Raw genomic sequence first — 26,719 nt, forward strand, 5'->3', positions numbered from 1 at the left:
AGAGGCTGAGGGCATGGTACAGGAGATGCAGAGGCTGCAGGCATGGTACAGGATATGCAGAGACTGCGGACATGGTACAGAAGGTGCAGAAGCTGCGGGCATGGTACAGAAGATGCAGAGGCTGTGGGGATGGTACTGGAGATGTCAGAGGCTGCGGGCATGGTACAGGAGATGTCAGAGGCTGCGGGAATGGTACAAGAGATGCAGAGGTTGCGGGCATGGTACATAGGGTTGCCACCTCATCCCTTTAAACCATGACACACATTAATTACACAGGTTCTGTGGTTGATTAAGGTGGTAATTAAACTCACTTAGTGCCTTATCTGCATTATATTAGCCTCAGAACCTGTGTAATTCATATGTGTCCTGGTTTAAAGGAATGAGGTGACAACCCTAATGGTACAGGGGATGTGGGGGCTGCAGAGGGGTCTTACTTACCAATCTTTGAGGCACCTTATGTCACTTTGCATTTGCCGTCTGCCTGAGAATGGTCGAGCGTGTATGGGCTAACCCGAGCGGCGGCAGCAAATGCGGAGTTGACATGTCGGGCAGCCATTTTTTACGGGTGCCACTGCCCTTCAAGCAGCCCCAGGGCAGGGAGACTTGCCGGTAGGCTATTCCGGTCCTGGTAGAGGGGTAACAGAACACAGGTATTAGAGGGTTAATAGAACACAGGTAGTAGAGAGGTAATAGAACACAGATAGTAGAGAGTTAATTGAACACAGATAGCAGAGAGTGAAAAGAACACAGATAGTATAGGGTTAATAGAACACTGATAGTAGAGAGTTAATAGAACACAGATAGTAGAGAGTTAATAGAACACAGATAAGAGAGGGTTGATAGAACAGAAATAAAAGAGGGTTATTAGAGCACAGATAGTAGAGGGTTAATAGAACATAGAGAGTTGAGGGTTAATGTTCTAAAAATCATATTAGAAGACCAATTGAGGGTTAATAGAACACAGGTAGTAGGGGGTTAATAGAACACAAATAGTAGAGGGTTTATAGAACACAGATAGTAGAGGGTTAATAGAACACGGATAGCAGAGGATTAATAGAACACAGATAGAAGAAGGTTAATAGAACACAGATAGTAGAGGGTTAATAGAACACAAGCAGTATATGGTTATTAGAACACAGGTAGTAGAGGGTTAATAGAACACAGGTAGTAGAGGGTAATAAAACATAAATAAAATAGAGGGTTAATAGAACATAGAGAGTAGAGGGTTAATGTTCTAATATCCCTATTAGAAAACCAATAGAGGGTTAACAAAACACAGGTAGTGGGGGGTTAATAGAACACATATAGTAGAGGGTTAATAGAACACAAATAGTAAAGGGCTAATAGAACACAGATAGTAGAAGGTTAATTGAACACAGGTAGTAGAGGGTTAATAGAACACAGATAGTAAAGGGTTATTAGAACACAGATAGTAGAGGGTTAATAGAACACAGATAGTAAAGGGTTAATAGAACACAGATAGTAGAGGGTTAATAGAACACAGATAGTAGAGGGTTAATAGAACACAGATAGTAAAGGGTTAATAGAACACAGATAGTAGAGGGTTAATAGAACACAGGTAGTAGAGGGTTAATAGAACACAGCTAGTAGAGGGTTAATAGAACACAGATAAGAGAGGGTTAATCGAACATAGAGAGTAGAGGGTTAATGTTCTAATAACCCTATTAGAAGACCAATAGAGGGTTAACAGAACACAGGTAGTAGAGGGTTAATAGAACACAGACAGTAGAGGGTTAATAGAACTCAGATAGGAGAGGGTTAATAGAACACAGATAGTACAGGGTTAAAAGAACACAGATAGTAGAGGGTTAATAGAACACAGGTAGTACAGGGTTAAAAGAACACAGATAGTAGAGGGTTAATAGAACACAGATAGTAGAGGGTTAATAGAACACAGGTAGTAGAGGGTTAATAGAACACGGGTAGTAGAGGGTTAATAGAACACAGATAGTAGAGGGTTAATAGAACACAGGTAGTACAGGGTTAAAAGAACACAGATAGTAGAGGGTTAATAGAACACAGATAGTAGAGGGTTAATAGAACACAGGTAGTAGAGGGTTAATAGAACACAGAGAGTAGAGGGTTAATAGAACACAGAGAGTAGAGGGTTAATAGAACACAGATAGTAGAGGGTTAATAGAACACACATAGTAGAGGGTTAATAGAACACAGAGAGTAGAGGGTTAATAGAACACAGAGAGTAGAGGGTTAATAGAACACAGAGAGTAGAGGGTTAATAGAACACAGGTAGTAGAGGGTTAATAGAACACAGATAGTAGAGGGTTAATAGAACACAGGTAGTAGAGGGTTAATAGAACACAGATAGTAGAGGGTTAATAGAACACAGGTAGTAGAGGGTTAATAGAACACAGAGAGTAGAGGGTTAATAGAACACACATAGTAGAGGGTTAATAGAACACAGGTAGTAGAGGTGCTGAAGGGGAATGTCTAGCTGTAAGGGTTAATAGTGGGGGAGGTGTTAGAGGCGATGAGTAGGACATGTAGTATCATACACGTTGTTTGGAGAGGAATGATAAGCTGTGTGAATGGTAAGGTGACCGAGGTTGGTGGTTAGTTGATGTCGGTGGCAGGGTTGGAGTATTGGATGGATGGATGGATGGATGGATGGATGGATGGATGGATGGATGGTGGAGTGATCAGGACGTAGTAGGGACAGACACCAGCAGTGGAGCACAGCTGGGATACCGCACAGAATGGAAGGTGCTATTATTATCCTGATCCCCCTCCCCTCCTGACAGTACACTGGAGGAGTTGCATTCATTTGCAGAACAAGTCTGGCGTTGGCTATCAGCAGGGAAAGGACTGATATACAGGAGGACTTCCAGTCATTTCATTCAGCAGCCAGATCAGAACTGAGACGGTGCACATCACTGTCCTCCAGCTTCACACCCCCAGCTCTTCCCATTACAAGGCTGAATGTGTGCCTGACATCCGGGCTCTGATCTTGGGGGATTCTCAGGAAAGCTGAATGTCCAACTTGCCCTTGAGTTGCGTTTTCCTTCCTTGTGCCAGGAGTGGACCGGTGTCCAGGAGCCAGGGGGAGCTGTACAGGCGATGATCCTGGAGTCAGGACAAGGCTTGTCTATGGAAGGGATCTGACTATGATCAGAAGATCGGATGAGAAGCAGCACATGGAGCTGTCTGTGATTATAGACCGGCTGATGGGTGAATTCTACTCTTGACTGATACATTAGAAAGGCTCTGCTCTATACTCTGGAAAGTGAGAGAGTATAGCTGACTTCCCTCTAGAATATACTGTCCCCTACATCCATTTTAGAGATTACTGATCTCCACAATTCTCCCCCCGACCTTTCTAACCTCCCCTTCGATCCTCTGGAGATCATTGTCTGCTAGGTCCATCACCTTGGAGCCCCTGGGGATCCCTGACTGCTAGATACATCACTGGAGATTACTCATCGCTGGGTCCACAAACTTGGACCCCTCTGGGGATCACTGACCACTACAATCCTCACCTTAAACCCTTCTGTAAATGCTTGACCTCTACATCCATCGCCTTGGACCCTTTGGAGATCACTGTCCATTGGATCCATCACCTTGAACACTCTGAAGATCACTGACTGCTGGATCCATCACCTTGGACACTCTGGAGATCATTGACAGCTGGATCCATCACCTTGGACACTCTGGAGATCACTGACCACTGGATCCATCACCTTGGACCCGCTGGAGATCACTGACTGTTGGATCCATCACCTTGGACACTCTGGGGATCATTAACCGCTGGACACTCTGGAGATCACTGACCGCTGGATCCATCACCTTGGACCCGCTGGAGATCATTGACCACTAGGTCCATCACCTTGGACACTTTGGAGATCACTGACCGCTGGATCCATCACCTTGGACACTTTGGAGATCACTGACCGCTGGATCCATCACCTTGGACACTTTGGAGATCACTGACCGCTGGATCCATCACCTTGGACCTGCTGGAGATCATTGACCACTAGGTCCATCACCTTGGACACTTTGGAGATCACTGACCGCTGGATCCATCACCTTGGACACTTTGGAGATCACTGACTGTTGGATCCATCACCTTGGACACTCTGGAGATCACTGACCGCTGGATCCATCACCTTGGACACTCTGGAGATCATTGACCACTAGGTCCATCACCTTGGACCTTTTTGGAGCTCGCTGGCTGCTAGGTCCTTCTCCTGGACTCTCTGGATATCACTGACCTCTCCATTCCTCACTTTGGACCCCTGCCTGGTCTCCATAGGAGCAGACACAGCTACCTTTAACTTTTCCAGTATAAAAGCCTTACTATTACTGATTGTTCACAGGACATTTTATTCAGCAACCTCCATCCTCTGTCTGAACTTGGAATCTCTACATTAACCTTGATCAGATTCGCTCTTGATTTATATCACTATTTGAGGATCATTTTCCTTCTTCAGCCTATCTAGAGGAAGAGGAGCAACGATTTCTGACAGGACATCTCTTGGCGTTGATTGTCCATGATGCCCCTAAATGCCCTTCCTGGTAGCCGCTCCTTGAGCCCCGCTGCCCTTTCCAGGAGCCTGTCCCGCCTGCGGGAATATCGCACCCGATCCCGGATCATGCTGTCTCTAGGGGTGTCACAGATGGTGCTCGGGTGTCTCATCGTGGCTGTCAGCTTCGCAGCTTTGGCTCTCACCACGTCTGCCAGGGTTAGGCACTCTTGCCCTTTCTGGGCTGGATTTTCTGTGAGTAAATCATGGTTTTCTATCACGATATGTGTAATAGTTGAATGTCTGGTTATTCACAATGCCTGATGGTGGGATCTGCTCATCTCTCAAATGTCCTGTATATGTTATGCCTGGCATACCAGGTGAATGGCTTGCTGGGTGATGCTAGAGAAGTGATGGCAGACTTGTATTGTGATCCCCGAAGTAGGGACACCTAAGCCTGATGAATCTTGCGAAGCTGCTGTATTTGTACACATGTGCAGACAGAGTGATAGGAAGAGATAGTTGGTAATATTGCTAGGATGCATTTTATAATATCAGATATCTGATTATATTCAGTGCTTGGGGATAAAGACTATAGCTATTCCAGTTTATACATTGTTTCATTTATTGTTTTAGTTTCCACATGAATAGAACAATTCTGTTTATTTTCTTTGTAAATACAAATGTACACAGATCACACATCTTTTGTAATAAAAGTAGCAAACAGCTTCTCTTTAGTAGAATGTGTGATCATCCATTCATATATAGAGCATATCCATAGGCATTGCTGGTGGTCAATACTTGCTGGTGGCCAATGTTTATAACCATAGATAAGATTTGTAGCCACTGGTTGGGCTGTATAGATCAAAGGAAATCGAACATTTTACAGAGGTGCAGATAATGTGAAAACATTGCTTCCAGGCACAAGAAATATAATGCAATCAGAATGTGCATGTGTCTATCTATCTATCTATCTATCTATCTATCTATCTATCTATCTATCTATCTATCTATCTATCTATCTATCTATCTATCTATCTATCTGTCTATCTATCGATATATATGTAAGTATATAAATATCGATATATATATATATATATATCGATATTTATAGATTTATAGATCGATCTATCTATCTATCTATCTATCTATCTATCTATCTATCTATCTATCTATCTATCTATCTATCTATCTATCTATCTATCTATCTATCTATCTATCTATCTATCTATCTATCTATCTATCTATCTATCTCTAAGTATATATATATATATATATATATATATATATATATATATATATATATGCACAATGTTTATTGTTCAGTCACTATGAAGTAGGATTGGGGGGGGGGGAGGTGTTGTGTCAAAAAGATAGTTTGTTTGATGTAAAATACCCCCCCCCCCCCCCCCCAAAAAAAAAAAAAAATCTACTTTCAGGAATGAATCTCTCTGAATAAGTAGATCTGTAGTGAGTGTGACAATGACTTTACTAAACATTGTAAGATATAAAATCAATCAACCTAAATCTGTTTGTTTCTTAAGATTGGCATCTTATGTTTTTGGTTAACCGCATGCTTGCTGAACACATGGACAGTTTTCTAGTTTTTTTCAGCTTAGCTGTAAATCACAAAATGATTGGGCTTTAAAAATAAACCATTATTGAGATAAATAGGAGGGGTGCCATTGCTATCTTTTCCTCAACATGCTGCTTGCCTGGCTGTCATCCTGTTAGTGTTCTGTTTTCTTGGCAAAGATTTTCAGCTAGACTATATAGGGCAATCTATCAACATCCTTGCCATATGAATATATAGAATGTTGATGATAGATTGCCTTGATCCATTGCGTCATTTTGAGCTATAAAATTGCCCCATGTATGGTATGTCTTTATGTTTGGTGGTATCCTAATATTGCTGCAGTTCTTAGTTGTAAATTCTATTTTTATTGCGTTAACAAAAAAATATGAATCAACATGGATTAACATCTTAGAGATTTGCTTGAATCAATTGCCTTTTGAGTGATTTTCCTTTTTATAACCAAAATGATTTAATTTTGAATGTAAGTGATTACTACAACAAAAGTCATTATGATGCAAGTTCTTATCCAATGGTCACATCCTTTCATTCAGGTGGAACTATGGGCAAAATAAAAAATCACATAAAACGATGGAGTCCTTTAAAAGCATTAATAAAGCAGTCTTTTATTTTCCTGAATCTCATCTGTAACATAGTTTTATTACCTGTTGATCTGGCCAGTAGGTTTGTTTTCCTAACTACCTTTAACAGACCAAGCTGTTCAGCAAAAGTGTCAGTTTTAAGGCTGAGACCAACCATTTACCCTGACAGGGGCGCCGACAATGGTCAGTTTTTATTCATAGAGCTAAAACCTTTTATACCAGAAGGAAAGAAACGCCTTTCTGTAACTGCATAAAGTGTTAGCTGAAGTTGGACTTTAATTTGATAGTCAGTTATGTAAAGTCAATCAAAATCTCCAAAGGTTGACATTTCTGCTGTCCAAAGGTGACTATGTTACTCCTCCATAGGTATAGTGGAGGAGTGAGTGTAGCCATCCTAAAGCCCTGTACACACGGGCAGAATTTTGGGAGACATTTGCCAGTTCAAAAAAAAAAAACAGCCGACATTCTGCCCATGTGTATGCCGGTCTGTCCAACAGAAGCCGGAATTCCGCCATCCGACCGACTCCTGATCAGCGCTCTCAGCCAATGGCAGAGAGTGCTGATCGGAGTATTCTGGCGGGGGGAGGGGGAGCATCCCTCTGTCAGAACACAACAGCTCAGCGGGGGAGATTGCTGGACTAACCTCACATGGTTAGTACAGCGGCTCCAACTGGAGCTAACATATTTTTTTCATGCAACCTGCAGGGGTGCACAAAAAAAAAAAACTGTAGTGTGTACTCAGCTTAAGACAGGAAGTGCCTTACTGGGTTACCAGGTGAAAATAAAGTGAAAAAAAAAAAAAGAAAACACTAATACAGCCACAAGATCTAGAGATTGGTAAGATGCAATATATTACATTTATTCTTCTGTCTTTCATTTCTTTTTGTACATTTAGAAAATCAGCTGTGGGCCTAACAAGTAGTATCTCTATGATACAGAAATAGAAGTGCAGCTTACACTTTCAGATCAGAGTTATGTTACTATTGCTTTGCTTAAAGGAGTTGTAAAGTCAGGAATGTTTTTTAGCCTAGTGCATTCTATGCATTAAGATAAAAATCCTTCTCTGTGTAGCATAATATGCAGTATAATATATATATATATATATATATATATATATATATATATATATATACTGTACATTCTACTGTTTAATTAATATATATATATATATATATATATATATATATATATATATATATATATACATACATATGTATATATATACAGACACACGAGGGATGTTCAATTCAAACCGGGACTTTTTGAATAATTGTGTTCACCGTTCCTACAGAAAGATTTGTCTCTTGTGCCATTTCACGACTAGTTATGCATTGTTTATCTAGGATTAGGTGTTCCATGCGTTGAATGTTTACAGCAGTCTTTTTCAACCAGGGTGCCCAGGCACCCTGGTGTGCCTTGAGGTTCCTTTAGAGGTGCCTTGGCAAAATGCCTAAAAATTGCCCCAAAATTGTATATGAGCCAGCGTGTGGATGAAGTCTACCCGTTTAGTTATACTAAGTCACAGGTTTGCATCATCAGTTGATAAGAAGGATATCAGTTGCCTGCATAGCATCCTTGTTTGACCCTCCCCTGCCCCTCTCCATCAGCGATGGCATCACAAAAGCTGAGTGATGAAGAGAGAAGATTAACATTGGAATACTGGTCAGTACCAGTTTGCAAAAGTATATTTGCTTTGGAAAAAGTAATCACCTCTAATGTTGGGTGTTCTACTTGGACTTGTGGATTTTGCTGCATTATGTAAAACTATTAGAAAATCTTTTACATTTTAGAATGGGGCGCCTCTAGACTGTCCATAATTTTTAAAGGGTGCCTCTACATTGTCCAAAGTTTTTAAAGGGTGCCTCTACATTGTCCAAAGTTTTTAAAGGGTGTCTTGACTGAAAAAAGGTTGAGAAACACTGGTTTACAGGAATGACTGCTGTGGGATGGGAATCACCATGGCCAGGATCTTCACTGATGAACTTATGGCCATCTTTAAAACTTTTACACCATCCAAATGTTTTACTGTGGCTGAGCGTCACATCACTATGCTGTGCTTGATGTCTTCTGTAGATATCTGGGGGTTTTGCTCCTTTGTTCACAAGAAACTTTATCATCATATGCTGTTCCATGCACGCACTAACACTGTTGCCTGCCATCTTGATTCTCGGTTTCTGGACTGCCCAGCAACATGTGTGCCGCCTATCAGTAATGGGACACACTTGCCACTTACTACTGCGCGTAGTTTCGCACTGCTAGCATGCCTGTAAAAATAAAAGTCCCGGTTTGACTCGAATGCCCCTCGTATATAGTTTTGCATTGTTACAGCAATTATACCTAATTTTTGAATTATTTTATTAAGCACATTTATATTTTTTCCACTGTAATAATATTAGCTACTATTGAGCACAGTTTAGGCTCAGTAAATTGTGTCAATTTTCTTGTATCTGTAACCACATGATATGGAGTGACTTGCCCAGAGGGTGGATCCTGGCTTTTGAGTACAACAAACCTATCAGGGTGTTTAATTTTCTGACATATTTCCTAATCTTTTAAGCCTAAAGATATCCTAATGGATGAATGGAGTTTTAAAGTTCCTCTCTTCTGGATCTGAAGACAATGTCAAATCTTTGCGGTCTAGGCAAACACCATCAGCTGAGAGCAGTCAGAGAAATGGTCATTGGTCAGATTAGAAAACACTGATCTATCATCTTTGTCCTTACCCACTGCTGTTCATAGTATAGGGTTGAATGCTTGGGCTACTTGAACATTCATATTTGTGCTTTTAGACTTCTTCCTTATGGTTACTATACATGTTCCAATCTGAGCACACAGTCTTTGTACAAACAAATTGAAAGCCTTTGTTACCCCAAGACTTTATATTCCTGATATGTGTCTGCTGTACCATGTACTTGTATGAGAAAGTATCCTGTTCTTTTTTATATTGCTTCCTTAGTGAAATCTCTGATGTTCCTGCCATTTCTGCCATTCCCTCTGACGTCCTATTAAAAACTGACCACACTAAGCAGGATAGCATACTGTGGTCAGTTTTCTAGCTTTGCTGGGAACTCAGTGTGCTCAGGGGCAGACTGGCAACTTTCATCAAGGGGACAAGTACAAACCAGAGGCCCATAGTTCAGCGACTCGGCCCCCCTCCCACTCTCCCTCTATCCGTCCTCCTCCTCACGCCCATTCCAGGCTGAAGCCCTGTTTCAGGTACTTGGGCCAGCAGAGGGCGATTGGAGGGAGCTGGGACAGCTCGGTTGGGGCTGGCCAGGGGACGACAGTCTCCAGTGGAGCATGGAACTGGCCTCTGCTCAGACACAGTTTGCACCATCCATGCTGGTGAGGGAGGCTTATGCTCTTTCCTTGTCTTCCACCCGCACTCAGTAGGTCAGTGGCGAAGACATTTTACTTCTCCTCACCAGGAATCCTTTAGGCATGTCTGTAGCAGAAACGGTGCAGCCTTTTTACAGGACATCAGAGTGGCCCAGGGGGCAATTTACCCCCTGCCCCCTGGCCCAGTCCTCCCCTGAGTGTGCTCTCCTCCAATGATTAGATTTGTCCTGATACTCCCCAACTCCTGCACTGCCTTCCCCTGTCAAGTTCAGTGTGCGGTTACTTCTCCTCCCACAGCTCTTATGCAGCTGAGAACAGAGGAAATGCAATTACTTATAAAAAAAAAAGGGAAACCTTTTTTTTTTTTTTTTTTTTTTAATCTATACAAAAATGTTTTGACTTTAATTTCTATTTCAAACTGAATTGGTTGTTTTACAAGGTGATCGTTTACAATCACTTTAAATTTACTAAATCTATATTATATGAGGATCTATCTAATCTATCCAATCAATTTGTATGCAATCAGGCAAAGTTGTTGGTAGATCTAAAAGAGATTGAAATGTGTGCTGTGAGCTTTAGACATCTAGAGATGGGCAAATCACATGTCTGTTCTCTCTGATGTGTATAGTTTAATATAATCCTTGCACTGCTCTCGGGTTTGTAAGCCAAAAATTTAATACAAGCCCTTAACTGCCCCCATCAGAAACACAGTGTTTATCCCATTGTTGGGGTCTGCACCAAGCTGAAGATGGGGAAGATAGAGTCTGTTGCCAATATTACATTTGAATGAGTCTGCCACACACTTTGCCTCTTCTTCTTTTAGCTCAGTGCAAATACCCCATTTAATGGAACACTAGAGCTCTTTAATCAGCTGAGCAGGGAGCATGAGCTTTTCTGATTTTTGAATTATAGATCTGACTCAGCAGTGGGCGTAGCACCTCTGCGGTTAGACCACTGCTTCCACACCAAGATCAGGGGTCCTTCTCTGTACCATGCTGTTAGGGGATTTTTCTACTCAGTATCTCGCTGCTTTTTTTAAAAAAAAGCTACTGTATACCACTGAACACCTTTCGATTTCATGCATCTGCAGTGTATTTAGCTGATTCAAATTGAAACTTTGAAAGCAGTCAGGCTTTTTTTTGCAGAAGAAACATACTATGTACTTTGTGCAAAAAAATCAAACTTTTTATATTGTAAATGCCCGTGCGCTTCAGAGTGACTATCTAATTAATTAGTGATATAATAGACTGCTGCTAAGGCATAAGGTACAGTGTCCCTTTAAAATGTGCTATGTGTCAAACCCTGTGCTGTCTAGAACAATGTGATTCCCTATACAAGGGCAACAATACAATCCAATTAAGACATTATTCTTTCATAATTAAACTAAGATAAAGTTCATAAAATAATAAAGTGCAGATTTGTGCAGTGTTCACAGTGCAAATTCCCCTTCTAAAGTGCAATCCGTGCTCCAAATAAAGTGCAGATGAGGGCAGTCAGGTGCTGTGCTCCCCTCCACATGTGCCATTACTCACCAACTCTCAATGTATATTACACCTGTCAATGTAAAGCCGATCCTCAGAGTCCTCAGAATCCTGTGATGAATCCCCAGCAGATCTCTGTGCATCCAGCAGAAAAAAAATCTCACTTGTAAAGGCAAGTAAGAAGAATCAGGAGATATCCATAGCCTAATTCTGTTTTATTTTAAATATTCTTTAAAGTACAAATTAAACACTGACAAGTTAACTCTTAAAGGATATAATGCCGAGTTGGAGCACAACTCCGTGGCATATGCTCCGAGGAGCGGACGTGACCTCACCGAAAGTTCCCACTTAACGCATTTCGCTCCTCCCCTGGAGTGTCCTCAGAGGTTGGGTACGTCGGTACTGAGTCTATCTTTAACAAGCGTTATCCCTACTACTTCTCCTGTTTGCCTTCCCAGTACACCCTATTGACACTTCTGCACATGTAGTCAGTGACTCCATAGTAAGGATTCGGACATAGTTGTAACCATTGGTTGGCCCTATGATAATCTGATAATCTGATGGTGGTTCTGATCAGAATTAAAGCTTTAACCCTGGCCATCTCACTACTTATTTGCAGTTAGTTTTCTACCCCTATGTCGTTACATTCATGGTAGCTTTCTACTCCGGCAGCATTATAAAAAAACATGTTATGTACCATATTAAGAACTAAAAAAAAAAAGAAAAAAATTAAAATATGTAAATCAAATAAAAAACTCGTAATTGAATATTCCCTTGGCAAACAAGTATTCATATTGCTTTTACATGTGCATGTTATGATCCTCCTAATACACCCAACATGCACATGCTTCTACCTTTATAACTGCATTATGAGGACCCCCACCCACCTAAAAACGAATACGTTTGTAAAAATCTTTATTAGGCATACATTATCACTATTGTTTAATAAATGCATATGCACCCTATTCTTACGATGTGGCAATTTGTGTTGCATTCCTGCTCATGCACTACTACATATTATATACGCATGTTCATGTCTGCAATCCTGTATTCTATCCTGGGCATTTCTTTAGGTGAGGCAATCTATATGAGCCCTGTCCTACCAAGAAATGCACGCATGTTTATGTCCACAATGCTGTAATGCACAATTAAAATTTTTGGATGAAACAATTAATGACTATTTGTACATTGAGGCCTGAGGGCATCATAGTGCCCAATCTATAGATCCAAAATGTTTCATTGTGTGTCTCAATTGGAGAGTAATACATCAAACTTACCTACCTGTTTGCAGTATCCTTTAGAAAGTACTCTGAGGTGCGCATGAAGCTCAGGGTACATTCTTGGCACAGTGTCTAGGTGAGAGCATGAATGATCCCCCGTATATACGTGATATTTATGTCATCCTGATCCGACACATGTGCTGGAATTATGTCATCACACACGTGTGGAAGTTATGTTATATCTTGCTGACCAGTCAAGGTTACTTAAGACCTGGCATCCAAATGTTTTTCATGTGGGCACTTTTTTTGATAATTTTTTCTTTTCTGACAATTATTGTTTTTCAGCTCTATTGTTCTACTATGATATGCCATATCATGTCACTCATGCTACATCAGAATCTATTTACTGAGATTATTAGCATTCATACTCTAGTGTGTGACCTTTTCTGCTGTGGCATTTATTTAGTTTATGATGCCTATAATACATACTGTATGTATGAACTTAATTTGGTTTTGTTTTCCCTTTGGTCCTTTTTCTTCCCTGCAATACCCACTGACTTTATGTCATATGTTTTCCATGTGAGAGGCATCCACACAGGAGTTTTTGGACAGGGCCCCACCCCCCATAGACATTGATATTTCGCAATTTTTTATTTATTTTTTTACAAATGGACATATACTTGCTTATTTGAATGTGTATGTACCAACTTGGCAGTACATTGGCGGGATTCTCTTTACTATTCTCATTGATGGGCAGGCAACGAGTCGCATGGGGTTTCTAGGCAATGCTAATTCCATACCAAATCATGATTTACCTCACCACCCGCATGGAAATTCCAGGTTTAAGGGTACCTTTTACACATGTATGGTTGTTTAGTTGGAATTTCTCACTATATAATACATTTTTTGAGCTTAGCCTTGTCATTTTTCTTTTGGGTGTAATTAGGTCACCATGACATCAATGGGGGTGGGTATTTAATTGTGCATGTTCACTTATCAATGTATACATGTTTCATTGCATTGCAAATAGTGATTATGTCACCCCGGGGAAGGGAACCTGCATGAAATGTTGACTTATTTGACTAATGTGACATTGGGGTTTATTTATTAAAGCTGGAGAATGCAAAATCGGGCTCACTTCTGCATAGAAACTAATCAGCTACCAGGTTTTATTGCCAAAGCCTAATTGATCAAGCGGAGGTTAGAAGCTGATTGGCTACCATGCACAGCTGCACCAGATTCTGAGTACACCAGTTTTAGTAAATCAAGCCCGTCTAAATTGTAACCTGAAAAGCTTGTAGCGCCGCTCAAAGCAAGAGTAACTCTCTCCCCCTGGTCCTCATGTGTAAGCGGTGCTGGCATCTGAGGTACTCATCCAGTGGTATAGGTAATGTTGCATGCAGGATGCCACTCTCCCTGATGTGTCAGGGAGGCCTGGCTAGTGGAGCAGATCTGTCTGAGGCCGCTTAAAACTGTACGTTGGTCGGGTTGAAAGAGTGGTGACCCGCATGCAGCATTAACTATACCACTTAACCAGGCTAGCGGTATCCCCGAGCGTGACTCGGGGTGGATTTTCTATGCTGTTATCGGTATCCCCGAGTCACGCTCAGGGTGGATGGGCAGAGCACGCAGCTGTCTCTTACCTTCTCCTGGCGATCCAGCGATGATCTCCCATTGCTGTGATCGCCAGCCGTCTGAGATCCCCGCCGCTCGTCGGTGTGATGACTTCCTAGTTCCGTTCCCTGCAGCAGCAATGCTGCATGGGAGGAGCGGAACTAGGGAGAAAAATTCAAACATTGAACGTTGCACAAAACACAAACACACACATAACATTTATATTATATATATATATATATATATATATATATATATATATATACACACACATATATATATATATATATATACACATATATATATATATATATATATATATATATATATATATATACACACATATATATATATATATATATATATATATATATATATAATATAACGCATGAATTATAATCTAATAAATAATATAATTTCATTATATAATATATATATATATATATATATATATATATATATATATATATATAATATTATATATTATATAATACAATTATATTATTGATTAGATTATAATTCATGCGTTTGTGTTTAAAATTTATAACATCTGGGATGTCTACTAGACTCTTGTTTTGGTCAGGTTTAAGTCAGTAATTACTAAGAATTGTAGGCCTATAATACATAACGCCAAATTTCCATGAAAAAAATTCTACCGCTTTTGGTACAGAATTCCTGACATAATCATACCGCCAGGGAGGTTAATGTGAGCCTGTACTAATAAATGAGTGTATATGTATGCAATGGAGTGCTGGTGATGACTCTTGTTATTTAATGGAGAAGATGTGGAGTTAATGGAAGTTGAAAAATGGAGTTAGAATAATGATGCAAATCACAAGTTCTGGGTTCACTTTAACTTTACAAGTTATATGCTTGTTCTGGGTCAGTAACTCACAAAAGTATTAAAACAATGACAGCCAGGTAGTATTTTTAGAAGGTTGATTGCATTTCTGTACACAAAAGTTTACGTTAAGTGGGATGGGGTTACTTCCAAGGTAAGAGACTTCTCCTAACATTTCTTTGCTATACAGTATATACAGTATGTTCCAGGTTTGATGCTCAGATAGTTTAGAGGTAGGGACCGCACATCACAGAGGTGCCTTGACACATGTATGCAGTGCTGGGACAACGTCATCTAGAGCTAGATCTAGAGCCCAGGACAAATATGCCAGACTGCACCCCCCCCCCCCCAAGATGCATGAGCATTATACCCCATTACAAAAACATTTGTGCACTAGCCTGCATGCTTACCCTCTAAGCATATATCTCCCCACCTCCCAGCACAAGTCTTTGACCCCCCCCCCCCATCTCCCCTTCCAGCTCAAATCTTCCATCTCCACAAACCCCCATCTCCACAAACCCTCTCACATCCCCCCCCCCCCATCCACCCTCCTAGCAAAAATACCCACCCCCCCCAAATTTCCACCCCTAGCATAAATACTCCCAATCATACCTAATGGCATGAATCCGACCCCAAAAAAATAATAATATTCCCCTCCTAGCGCAAATCCCCTCCGCCCTCCACTATATCAACTTCCTCTAGAACAAACACCTCAAATCCCCCCTGCTAGTACAAATCCTCTTCCCTCAACTCCCTTCCCAACACAAATCCCCCAAATCACAACTTCTAGCACCCCCACATTTTTCCTCCTAGGACAATTCATACCCTTTGCCACCCCCCAAATTCCCCCTCCCAACACAAATCCCCTCCCCCAATATCCTTGCAGAGCCCCCACCTCTCAAGATGCCACAATGTCCAGGGCAGCTGCTCCTCCTGCCCACCCCTTCTCCATGGCCTTGCATGTATGCCATGCTTTAATGTAAAATGCTGAAGCAGTTTAAAGAGGTTTTTTTTTCTGCTGACTAGTTTGAAAGTGTGCTATGAAATATTTGAATTGTTTAGCACCCTGTCTATCTGTACCTTTCCTGTGCTAGTTATAAATTGATCTGAATAGATCTGCTTTTATCCCCCACTGGTAGGAATGGTAAAATCAAGAGAATCATTAACTCATCACTTTTTGATTCTGCCGAATAATAGAATGTAAATGTGTCTGATCTTTGGTAGATGTTACTTGATGAAGGAATTGTATGATTCTCTGCTTACTGCTCAGTCCTGCATGCAAAGTTAGAACCTGTGTCAGGATTTTATTATTGTCTATGACCTCACTGTGATTATTACCCTTACTTCTTTTACCAGCCAAGGGTGCCTTTGGGATGGTATTTTAGCAAAAATATTTCAAAGGAGTCAACAATAAAAACCTGGCAGAGGTTCTAAACATTCTACTTTCTATCCAAATCTAAGGAAAAAGGCTGAAATTAAATTTTATATCACGTGCGCATGCTTTCCTTTTAAATGTATACTTTTTTTATTATAACTAATCACATAATGTGTTCTAAGCAGCATTGGAGGCCTAGAGAGTTTGGGGAGGAGAAACTGCATTACATTGATTTATCCAGTGAATGTCTGTGGAGGGGGGGGGGGGGGTATCAGTATAAGTAGAAGTCTGATCATTGGAGGACAGGAAGGCTGTGCTTCCAGCACAGCAAGAAAACTGACCACACTAGGATGGATGTGTTCTCATGCCTAGCATCATCAATCTAAAACAGAAAAGCAGGGGGACTGGCAGGATCACCAGGTATTTTACACAAAGAGAGAACAAGATACTTTTTAATACATGTAGATGGTACAGCAAGCACATACCAGGAATATGAAATGTTGGGGTAACATATTCTTTAACTGCTTTCGGACTGCTCACTGCAGAAATACTGCGGCAGGCTGCCCCTCCTGCACGCACTGCCGTAGGTATACGTCGGTCGCGCGCCTGCAGCTAGGGTCAGCAGCGGGGACACTGATGTACGGGGCAAGCAGCTCCGATTGCCATCTGACACCCACGACCGTTCCCCGCTGAGAGAGAAGAACGGTCAGCTGTTGTAAACACAGCCGACCGTTCTTCTCTCTGGAATGATCACAGAGTAAGAATTTTAGCACTTAAAGTGATAAAAAGTCCACATAAGTTTTTAAAAGGAAATGTCCTTTAAAATCTACATAACAGCAGATATCCACGTGTTGATTAGCAATGACATCCATCAACATTCCCACGGAAAACCAGGTGACACAAAACCATCACCAAGAGAGGCATATTAAATACACTTACCAGATCTCAAAATCTTATAGGCAGTAAGTATCAGTTGATATCAGCAGGCATAGGACATTCTCCCAGTAGATATCCGTGGTCAATCGTGTCCCAAATGCTAGTTTTCCCCTGTGAGCATTATTCTCTCAATCCTATATCGGTAGAACCAAAAAAGCCTATTGAGACATCCTGTTGTAAAGGTATATTAGAATATACAGCCCAACAAGTAGATAGAAAGATCCCACCTTGCCGCACAGTGTCTCCAGTGTATACTAGCTATTGAGACATACAACAGGATGTCTCAATAGGCTTTTTTGGTTCTACCGATATAGGATTGAGAGAATAATGACCACAGATATCTACTGGGAGAATGTCCTATGCCTGCTGATATCAACTGATACTTACTGCCTATAAGATTTTGAGATCTGGTAAGTGTATTTAATATGCCTCTCTTGGTGATGGTTTTGTGTCACCCGGTTTTCCGTGGGAATGTTGGTGGATGTCATTGCTAATCAACACGTGGATATCTGCTGTTATGTAGATTTTAAAGGACATTTCCTTTTAAAAACGTATGTGGACTTTTTATCACTTTAAGCGCTACAATTCTTAACCTTTATATGTATATGCGATTATTTCAGAATCTTTTTGTGTAGCTGCTTTTTTTATGCATTTTATGTAATTTATTTAATCATCTTTAATACTTGATTGTATACATTGTGGTGCATAGCGCAGCTGTTTTATATTCTTCTAATGATGACAGAGTGCCTGTGATCCTTCTACATAGGATCACAGGTCTCTTTGATCATTTCACAAGCCACGCCCCCCACAATTAAAATCACTCCCCTTGGCTCACATTTAACCCCTTGATTACCCACAGTGTTAACCCCTTCCCTGCCAGTGTCATTCTTACAGTAACAGTGCATATTTTTAGCACTGATTACTGTAGTAATGTCACTGGTCCCCCCAAAAGTGTCAAAAATGTCAGTTAGGAGTCCAATCTGTCCGCCGCAATCCCGCAAAAAAAATTGCATTACTAGTAAAAAAAAAAAACAAACAATAAAAATGACACAAATCTTTCCCGTAGTTTGTACACGCGATAACTTTTGCGCAAACCAATCAAAATACGCTTATTGCAATTTTTTTTACCAAAAATATGTAGCAGAAAACAAATTTTTTGGGGGAATGTTATATAGCAGAAAGTGAAAAATATTGTTTTTTTTTTTTCAGAATTGTCGCCCTTTTTTTGTTTATAGCGCAAAAAATAAAATCACAGAGGTGATCAAATACCACCAAAAGAAAGCTCTATTTGTGGGGAAAAAAAGGTATTTCGGTACATACGACCGCGCAATTGTCCAAATCGCAAAAAATGGCCTGGTCAGTAAGGAGGCAAATCCTTCCGGTCCAGAAGTGGTTAAAGTGGATGTAAACCCTCACATATACCCAGTGAAATGAACAGCCTCAGGTGATACACAGAGATGAAACAAATCTTTCTACATACGTTTAAGGCCTCTTTCACACGGCTGCTCCGGTTTTTTGCTCCGCTGCGGGACGTTTTTTTTTTTTTTTTTACGGAGCGATTAACACTTGTGTCATCCCCTCCGTATGTCGGCATATCATCCCATCCGTTTGCGGATGATATGCGGACATAATGTAAGTCTTTGGGCATTGCGGATGTCAGCGGATGACACCGCTGACATCCGATTTTCCTTCCTTTCTGTTTTTTGAACGGAGGAAATATAGGGTTCTGTTCCGTTCTAAAAAACGGAACAGAACTGAAAGGAAGAAAATCGGATGTCAGCGGATGGTATTCCGCTGACATCTGCAATGCCATTGACTTACATTATGTCCGCAAATCATCCGCAAAAAAATAGGATGATTTGCGGACATACGGAGCGCCCGTGTCAAAGGGCCCTTACATCTATATCTGCTGTGTTCAGCTTTCTACATGCTTTAGAAAGCGCACATCATATTAGAAATGTTTCTTCCTGTTTCAGCAGTTCGGAAGGGAGTCTGGGCATACACTGTGTAACAGCTGATTGGAGGAAAAGCACACAGATGCCCTCTACATAGGCAGAGGAATGAAGAAACTTGCAGAGCTGTGCTGTGAATAGACAAACTCTCTGCTTATCTATCTCTAAGTTACCTCCCTGACACAAATTTCCAGTTGCTTTATCTCCTGTGTCAGAGAACTTTTCAGAAGTTATCATGCTGATAACAGAGGAACAGAGCAACAGAAATACAGAACAAGGAAACATTACAGATATATTTGCCCAGGACAGATTTAAAAAAATGGGGTTTACATCCACTTTGGGAGCGGTTCACCAGCTATATAAAACATATGTTTTTTGCTTGTGGTTCTCTAAAAATCCTTTGCTGACTTTGCACAAATTGACAGTTCTCTTACTTTTCCTGGTTTCAGATCAAGTATTGCTTAATTTATGGAGAGAAGAAAATGAGCTGTGATTCTGTACTTCCCCCGAGGGGACCCACATAGCAGCCAGCAAATCTGCTGCAGATGCTTCAAGGACAAGGGCATTTTATTCCTAGAAACACAGCAATCTGAACTTTTCCCCTGACAGGTTGAGGAAGTGCGGATTGTCCAAGTACTATTTGTCTTCTCGGTTCACACAGCCATCTGTAGAGGTGTTAGCGCACTGTATAGTTCTTATGGGGAAAGCTCTGTAACTTTCATCATCTACCCCAGGTCTGTGGGCCAGACTTTTACTTCTCTGTTATCCTATTCACACCAGTAAAACGTCATACACTGCGCGGTTCTATATTTAAAAAGCAAAGATTGAAAAGAAGATGTAGCAAAACAGGTGTACAAGTACTGTAACTGGATTATGACCCTAAAGCCATTAAAGCACTTCAGAACACCTTCTAGGGTGAAAAGCTTTAGTTTTGTGAATCACTTTCTGTTATTATATCTTTACTTTACATATACAAATAAATGGCATTGGTAGCTGAGCAGAAAACAAATTTAATTTTTAAAGCTAATGCTTGACATTATATTTTATTTTATTTTTTAAATATATACAGCGGGTAAAATCATTATTGAATACGTCCTCATTTTTCTAGTTAAATATATTTCTAAAGATGCTATTGACATGACATTTTCACCACATGTAGGTAACATAGTTACATAGTTACATAGTAGTTGAGGTTGAATAAAGACAACAGTCCATCCAGTTTAACCTGTGTAAGTGTATGTGGACATATTCATTTCCCATACCCCTGAATGTTTTGATCTTAGAGATGTATGTCCAAGAGTCTTTTAAAAGTAACTATACTCCCCGCAGTTACTACCATTTGTGGAAGTGAGTTCCACAATCTTATTACCCTTACTGTAAAAAAACTCTTTGGGTAGCCTGAAGTTAAATCACTTTTCCTCTAATCGCATTGAATGGCCTCGTGTTCTTTTGCACTCCTTGCGACTGAATAGTTTTTTTTTCTATGCTGAGATTACCATTGAGGTATTTGTAAATCGCTATCATGTCCCCTCTCAGGCGTCTCTTCTCTAGGGAGAATAAATCGAGCGCTTGTAAACGCTCCTCAAAATTTAGGTCCTCCAATCCACTCATTAGCTTAGTTGCCGTTCTTTGGACTCTTTCCTGTTCCAGCACATCCATTCTGAGGATTGGAGACCAGAACTGGACAGAATACTCCAGGTGTGGCCAGACCAGAGTTTTATAAAGTGGAAGGATTATAGATTTATCTCTGGAATTCATCCCCTTCCTTATGCATGCCAATATTCTGCCGGCTTTGGCAGCTGCAGCTTGACATTGCATGCTATTGCCTAGTCTATCTTCTACTTAGACTCCCAGATCTTTCTCCATTCTTGATTCCCCCAGAGGTTCCCCCCCTAACGCGTATTTTGCGATTATGTTTTTAGTAACAACCCATGCAATCCATACATAGAAAGAAACCAAAACAAATACATTCAGAAATTAAAGAGGATGTAAATCCACTTTGCAGGCTTCTGGTTTCAGTGTTTGCATGTGAGATCAAAGCATGGATTTGCCTTTATCTCACTGCAATCTCGCTCCCCCCCGCAGACGGTTATGTTCCCTGGCAGCGGTAAGCGCCGAACAGCCCGGGAACCACGGGAGGAGTGGTGCCCATCAGCAGGAGGGGGAGGGGGCACTGCTCTGCCAGCTGTGTTTCACTTTGAAGCCAGTCGCTGGCTAAACAAAACCCGCACAAGCTGATGGCCGCTACTGCACATAGTACATCCAATGAGCTGGACTGGTTATGTGTAATAAAATGGAATGATACAGGGAAAAAAAATATTTGAACACGCTAACTGAAACTTCATTTAATACTTTGTACAAAATCCTTTGTTGGTAATGACATCTTCAAGATGCCTCCTGTATGGAGATACTAGTTGCATGCATTGCTCAGGGGTGATTTTGGCCCATTCTTCTACACAGTCTTCAAATCTTAAAGGTTCCATGGTTCTCTTCTATGAATTCTGATCTTTAGTTATTTCCATAGATTTTCTATTGGATTCAAGTCAGGTGACTGGCTGGGCCATTCTAGCTGTTTTGATTTCTTTCTTTGAAACCGATTGAGAGTTTCCTTGGCTTTGTGTTCGGGATCATTGTCTTGTTGAAATGTCCACCCTATTTCATCCTTATAATCTTGGTGGATGGCAGCAGATTTCTATCATGAATGTCCTGGTACATGTTTCCATACAATAAGGAATTCCTTCATTGATATGAGAACAGCCCCACACCATGATGTTCCCACCTCTAAACTTCATTGTTGGTATGGTGTTTTTGGGGTGATGTGCAGTGCCATTTTACCTCAAAAACATGCAGAGCCTAGAAAGGAACACGCATGGTCCAAACGCACGCCATGCCAGCTGACACTGCACCCGGTAGTGATGTCATCTTAACGTATAAGTGTCTCTGAGCACAACTGAGTGCCCTGGAAGTGCTGAGAGCTACCAGCATGGCCGGACCTATTGCTGCATCCACAGCCACAGACAGATCTACTACACTCCACCTGAAGCATAGCGGATGAGCCCCGCTATTTTATGCAGGTTTTTACCTGAATCTTATACCTTTTTACTTATTAAATTGTCTATTGCTACACTAAAGGGCCATACACACTATAAGATTTTCTGAAGACTTTTTCCTTCAGATTTACCTTTTCTATGTAGTGCAGGGGCCTGCCAGATTGCATACAAATTGAAAGTGTTTAGGTTTGACCTCATATTATCTTGTTTTGGTAAATCTAAAGGAAAAAGTCTTCAGAAAATCTTATAGTGTGTATGGCCCATTAGATGGCGCTGCTTTCTTGACCTTTTCCTGTTTCAGGGTCTCTTCTAGATTTCTTGTGAGCCAGCAGCCATCTAGGATATCATTTTTTTTATAGACTTATGCTGGCCATACACGTATAGATTTTCGTCCGGAAATTTTCGTTTCAAGAAAATTCGTTTGATTTTCTAATCGTTAGTGGGGTTAAATCGACGTCCTTTTTCAACTGCAGCGACGGGAAAATTCGTAGGGGCAGAAGGGAAAACTTTTCTCGATCAACGAATTTTCGGGCAGTGTATGTGGTAATCGTTCAGAAATTACATTCATTTTAAAATTAAATGTTAAAAGCAAAAGACAATTTTTGAACGACATTCGTCTATTCAAAGAATGTTCAAAGAATGTTCAAAGAATTTTCAAAGAATGTTCAAAGAATATTCCCGTCCAAAAATCTATACGTGTATGGCTAGCATTATATAGACTTGGTTTACATGGACTTGAGCCTATAATGGAAAAAAAAGGAAAAAAGTGCTGGGCTACTAAGCAACAAGCTTCTAATGAAATAAAGTGTTGCATATAATCATATAGACTTATGTATATCAAAGATATCAATATCCACAAAGTGCATAGAATTGTGCAAAAAATGCAAAATAGCAAATGTGCAAAGAAAACTTCAAATAAATTCCAAATATGTGCAATATAACTAAATATACAGTGTGACAATAGTGGAAATGAATCAATTCCATCAAACATAAATTATAAACACAGAAAAGGATGAATAAAGTCCTCAATCTTATAAAAGAAAAAGGTGCTCTGAGATGTATCCGATGATATCCGATCAAAGGAAGAACTTCACGTGTTCAGAAACAGGGAATTATCACCCTAAAACTTTAGGCAAAGAGTCATTCAAGCAGGAAGTGGTGTCACTTGTAGTGCAATGGTCTCACAATAGTTGTCACCGTCTCCTCAAGTCTTTTGATAGGCATAAAGGAACAGAAGTTGATTGCTGCCTGATCATTTCGCTTTTGCATACATTTTCAGCCAGTAAGTGGTACTCTCACATCCTAACTGGTGTATTCTTAGCTGTCCTCTTTAATTATTTTAAATACCTTGGAGCAGGGGTAGGCAACCTTTGAGAGGTGGAGCCTTACCTTTAACAGAGCACCTTCTGTGTGCATTCCTTCAGCCCAGAGTATAATGTATTATACAGTAAACAGTATACTTTGGGCTGAAGAAATGCACGCAGATGGTGCTCTGTTAAAGGTAAACCTCCACATCTCAAAGGTTGCCTACCCCTGCTCTGCTATGTTTGATGGAATTGATTCATTTCCACTATTGTCACACTGTATATTTTTTTATATTGCACATATTTGGACTTTATTTGAAGTTTTCTTTGCACATTTACCATTTTGCATTTTTTGCACAATTCTATGCACTTTATGGATATTGATATCTTTGATTTACACAATTGTATATGATCATATGAAACACTTTTTTTTCATTACGAGATTGTTGCTTAGTAGTGCAGCACTTTTTTCCCACCTTTTTTTCAGTCCTTTTACAACATTGTTGTGTTGTGGTGCTCGTCGCTGTTTTTTTTTTACAGTAGTGCAGTCATTTTTATTAATATTGAGCCTATAATGAACTGAATTAACTACCCTCATGGTACAACAGTCAAAATAAGTACTCTTTATTTGCAACCTCAGCTGGTATGCGCCAATATCTGTGTATTATAAAATCACATTATGAAATTATAAATTCCCCCTATGCCCTTTTGATATCACCTGGCATCTGGGCTCTGTCATGGTTTGGTATCCATGGAAGGTGTCCAGTTGCGGCAAAGCCGTAATTAAGAATAGGCTCAGAAATCGAGAGATTGCTGCCAAATTGAACTTGCAAACCCTATACATGCTCAGTAGTGGGCGCTATGATGAAGGCAATATGGCAATAAGTCCCACATGGTAGCATAAGACCTCTGAGGTCACTACTCCACTTGCACTTAATACTGCTTCGTATTGCAATGCAAGATATATGGAAGTGCGATTCTGTGCATACGCACTAGTGGCATTACAAAACCGCGTAACAAAAAAACGTGTATAACAATAGGGCAGCGAGATCAAATTGGTACAAAACCAGTCAGGACAGCCAGTACCAAGCATGCATGGCATTTTGCACTAAGCCTCTCACAAAGGATCAGTCTTATTATTATTATTATTAGGATTAAGATTTATATAGTGGCAACAATTTGCACAGTGCTTTACAATAAAAAATGGATACAATGCAATACAATACAATACAAGAGAGTTAAGACGAACCTGCAGAAAACATCAGCATCTTGGCTGAGTCTGGTTGATACTGGCACAGAAAGTTGTCAGGCCACAGCACAGGGGCATTGATTTTAAACAAAATTGTGCTCTGCAAGTACAATTGGTGCCAAACTGGATAGCTCCATTCAACCTGCTACTGGTGAGTGAGTTGTGACAGTAAACTTGTCCCAGCTCTTTTTCTGATTCCTCTCATCTCACTAGTCTGCAAGCATCTCACTTCCCCTCTTGCTGCTACACTGAAGGAGAAGCAGAACATGGTACAGGCAGCATAGAAAGAAGCTCTATCAGGAATTTAGTGTATTCCCCCCTAGCACAGCACCCAATTAAAACTTTCAACCCAATGCCAGCACAATAGTCTGCTGTTTTCAAAACCCCACCAAAACTACCCCCACTCCTACTCTGCCGGTGTATCACCCCTGTCTGACTCTTGCCACCCCACCAGAGTCCCCCCACCCTTTTTCTTATCACTTTTCTAGCATGTAAACTCCCTTGCTTTCACTGCCCTACTAGACCCCTCTATTCTAGTATAGCACCCCCTTGATCTTACCACTACACCAGAGCATCACCCACCCCATTCTGCTAGCAGAGCATCCCCTTACTACCCCCACTCTCACCACTCCGCCTGCACAGCACCCTTTGATGCCCTCCACGCTCTTACCACCCATCGACCACTTTCACCAACTTTTTAAGCAGTGTTGGCTAAAATATGAGAAGTCTATCACCCTTCTCTCTTTGTCCTGTCAGACAACCCTCTACCCCCCAAACTGATTAGATAAATTATTAAATATTCCATTAATAGAAAATCATCCAGCCTCATTTATTTCAGTCTGACCTACCCCCTACAAATGCATTGTTATATAGATATACCGTATAAGATATATTTAGATATTTGGGCACAATATTATGGCTGTACAATATTTTATTTTACAGATATGGAAAAAGACATGCAGAGTTCAGTCCTTCAGGGCTTGGGCATGTTTTTGCTCCTAAAGAAACAATCAAGAAGCCATCTCATCTTAGCCTTGTCTTGGGAAGAGGGAAGATTGTCCTTGACATTTACCATTCATTTTTGCTGATGTCTGTATCCAGTCCAGTCCAATCTGGATATTTGTATGCAGATATAATAACAGACCAATAAATCTAATGAAAATAAATACTTTGTGTAGAATATTTGTTAAATTTTTGGAATGAATAGGAAAAATCATGTATCCCTACAAAAAATGCTGTATAAAGAGGGGGCATGAGAGATACTGAGATTCCAGAAAGATAAAATAAAACAAGAAATGGGTGACTGGACAACATTAGTGGACTAACAATATAAAGTGTCTGCAGTCTGAGATTATGGTTCAAGACCAAATGTGTTGACTGCTATATTCAGTAAAATACCTAGCAGCAATAGCTATAACACTGTCACTGCCACAACAAGGCAACTCAGTAAAGTGTAGTCCCTGTTTTTATTTATCTGAATTACCAAACTGGGACAAATATATAAATAAATACATTTAGAGCATACCAACTAGCTCTCAATTTAGTCATAGCAATGCTATATGCTATATCTTTAGGCCTGCCTCCAAAGTAAACCTATCCTCAGGTAATTGTTATACTATATACACTATTTTCCAGTTTAGATATTTGGATATAATAAAACTATGGAGAACACATCACTTATGTA

The 26,719-nt window shown here is 40.4% G+C and overlaps 1 protein-coding gene across 1 annotated transcript in view; it reads left to right on the forward strand.

The window, feature by feature from the left end:
• The first annotated feature begins 4,280 nt into the window (after positions 1–4,280).
• The window catches only part of ENTREP2 (endosomal transmembrane epsin interactor 2), a 1,128,669-nt gene continuing 1,106,230 nt past the window's right edge, over positions 4,281–26,719 (forward strand). The window contains exon 1 of the mRNA XM_082254059.1: positions 4,281–4,754. Coding sequence (XP_082110185.1) covers positions 4,527–4,754 — 228 coding nt within the window. The 5' untranslated portion in view covers positions 4,281–4,526. The remainder of the gene's footprint in view (positions 4,755–26,719) is intronic.

This window comes from Pelophylax lessonae (assembly GCF_965119305.1).
Source record: "Pelophylax lessonae genome assembly, chromosome: 4".
NCBI classification, from domain to species: domain Eukaryota; kingdom Metazoa; phylum Chordata; class Amphibia; order Anura; family Ranidae; genus Pelophylax; species Pelophylax lessonae.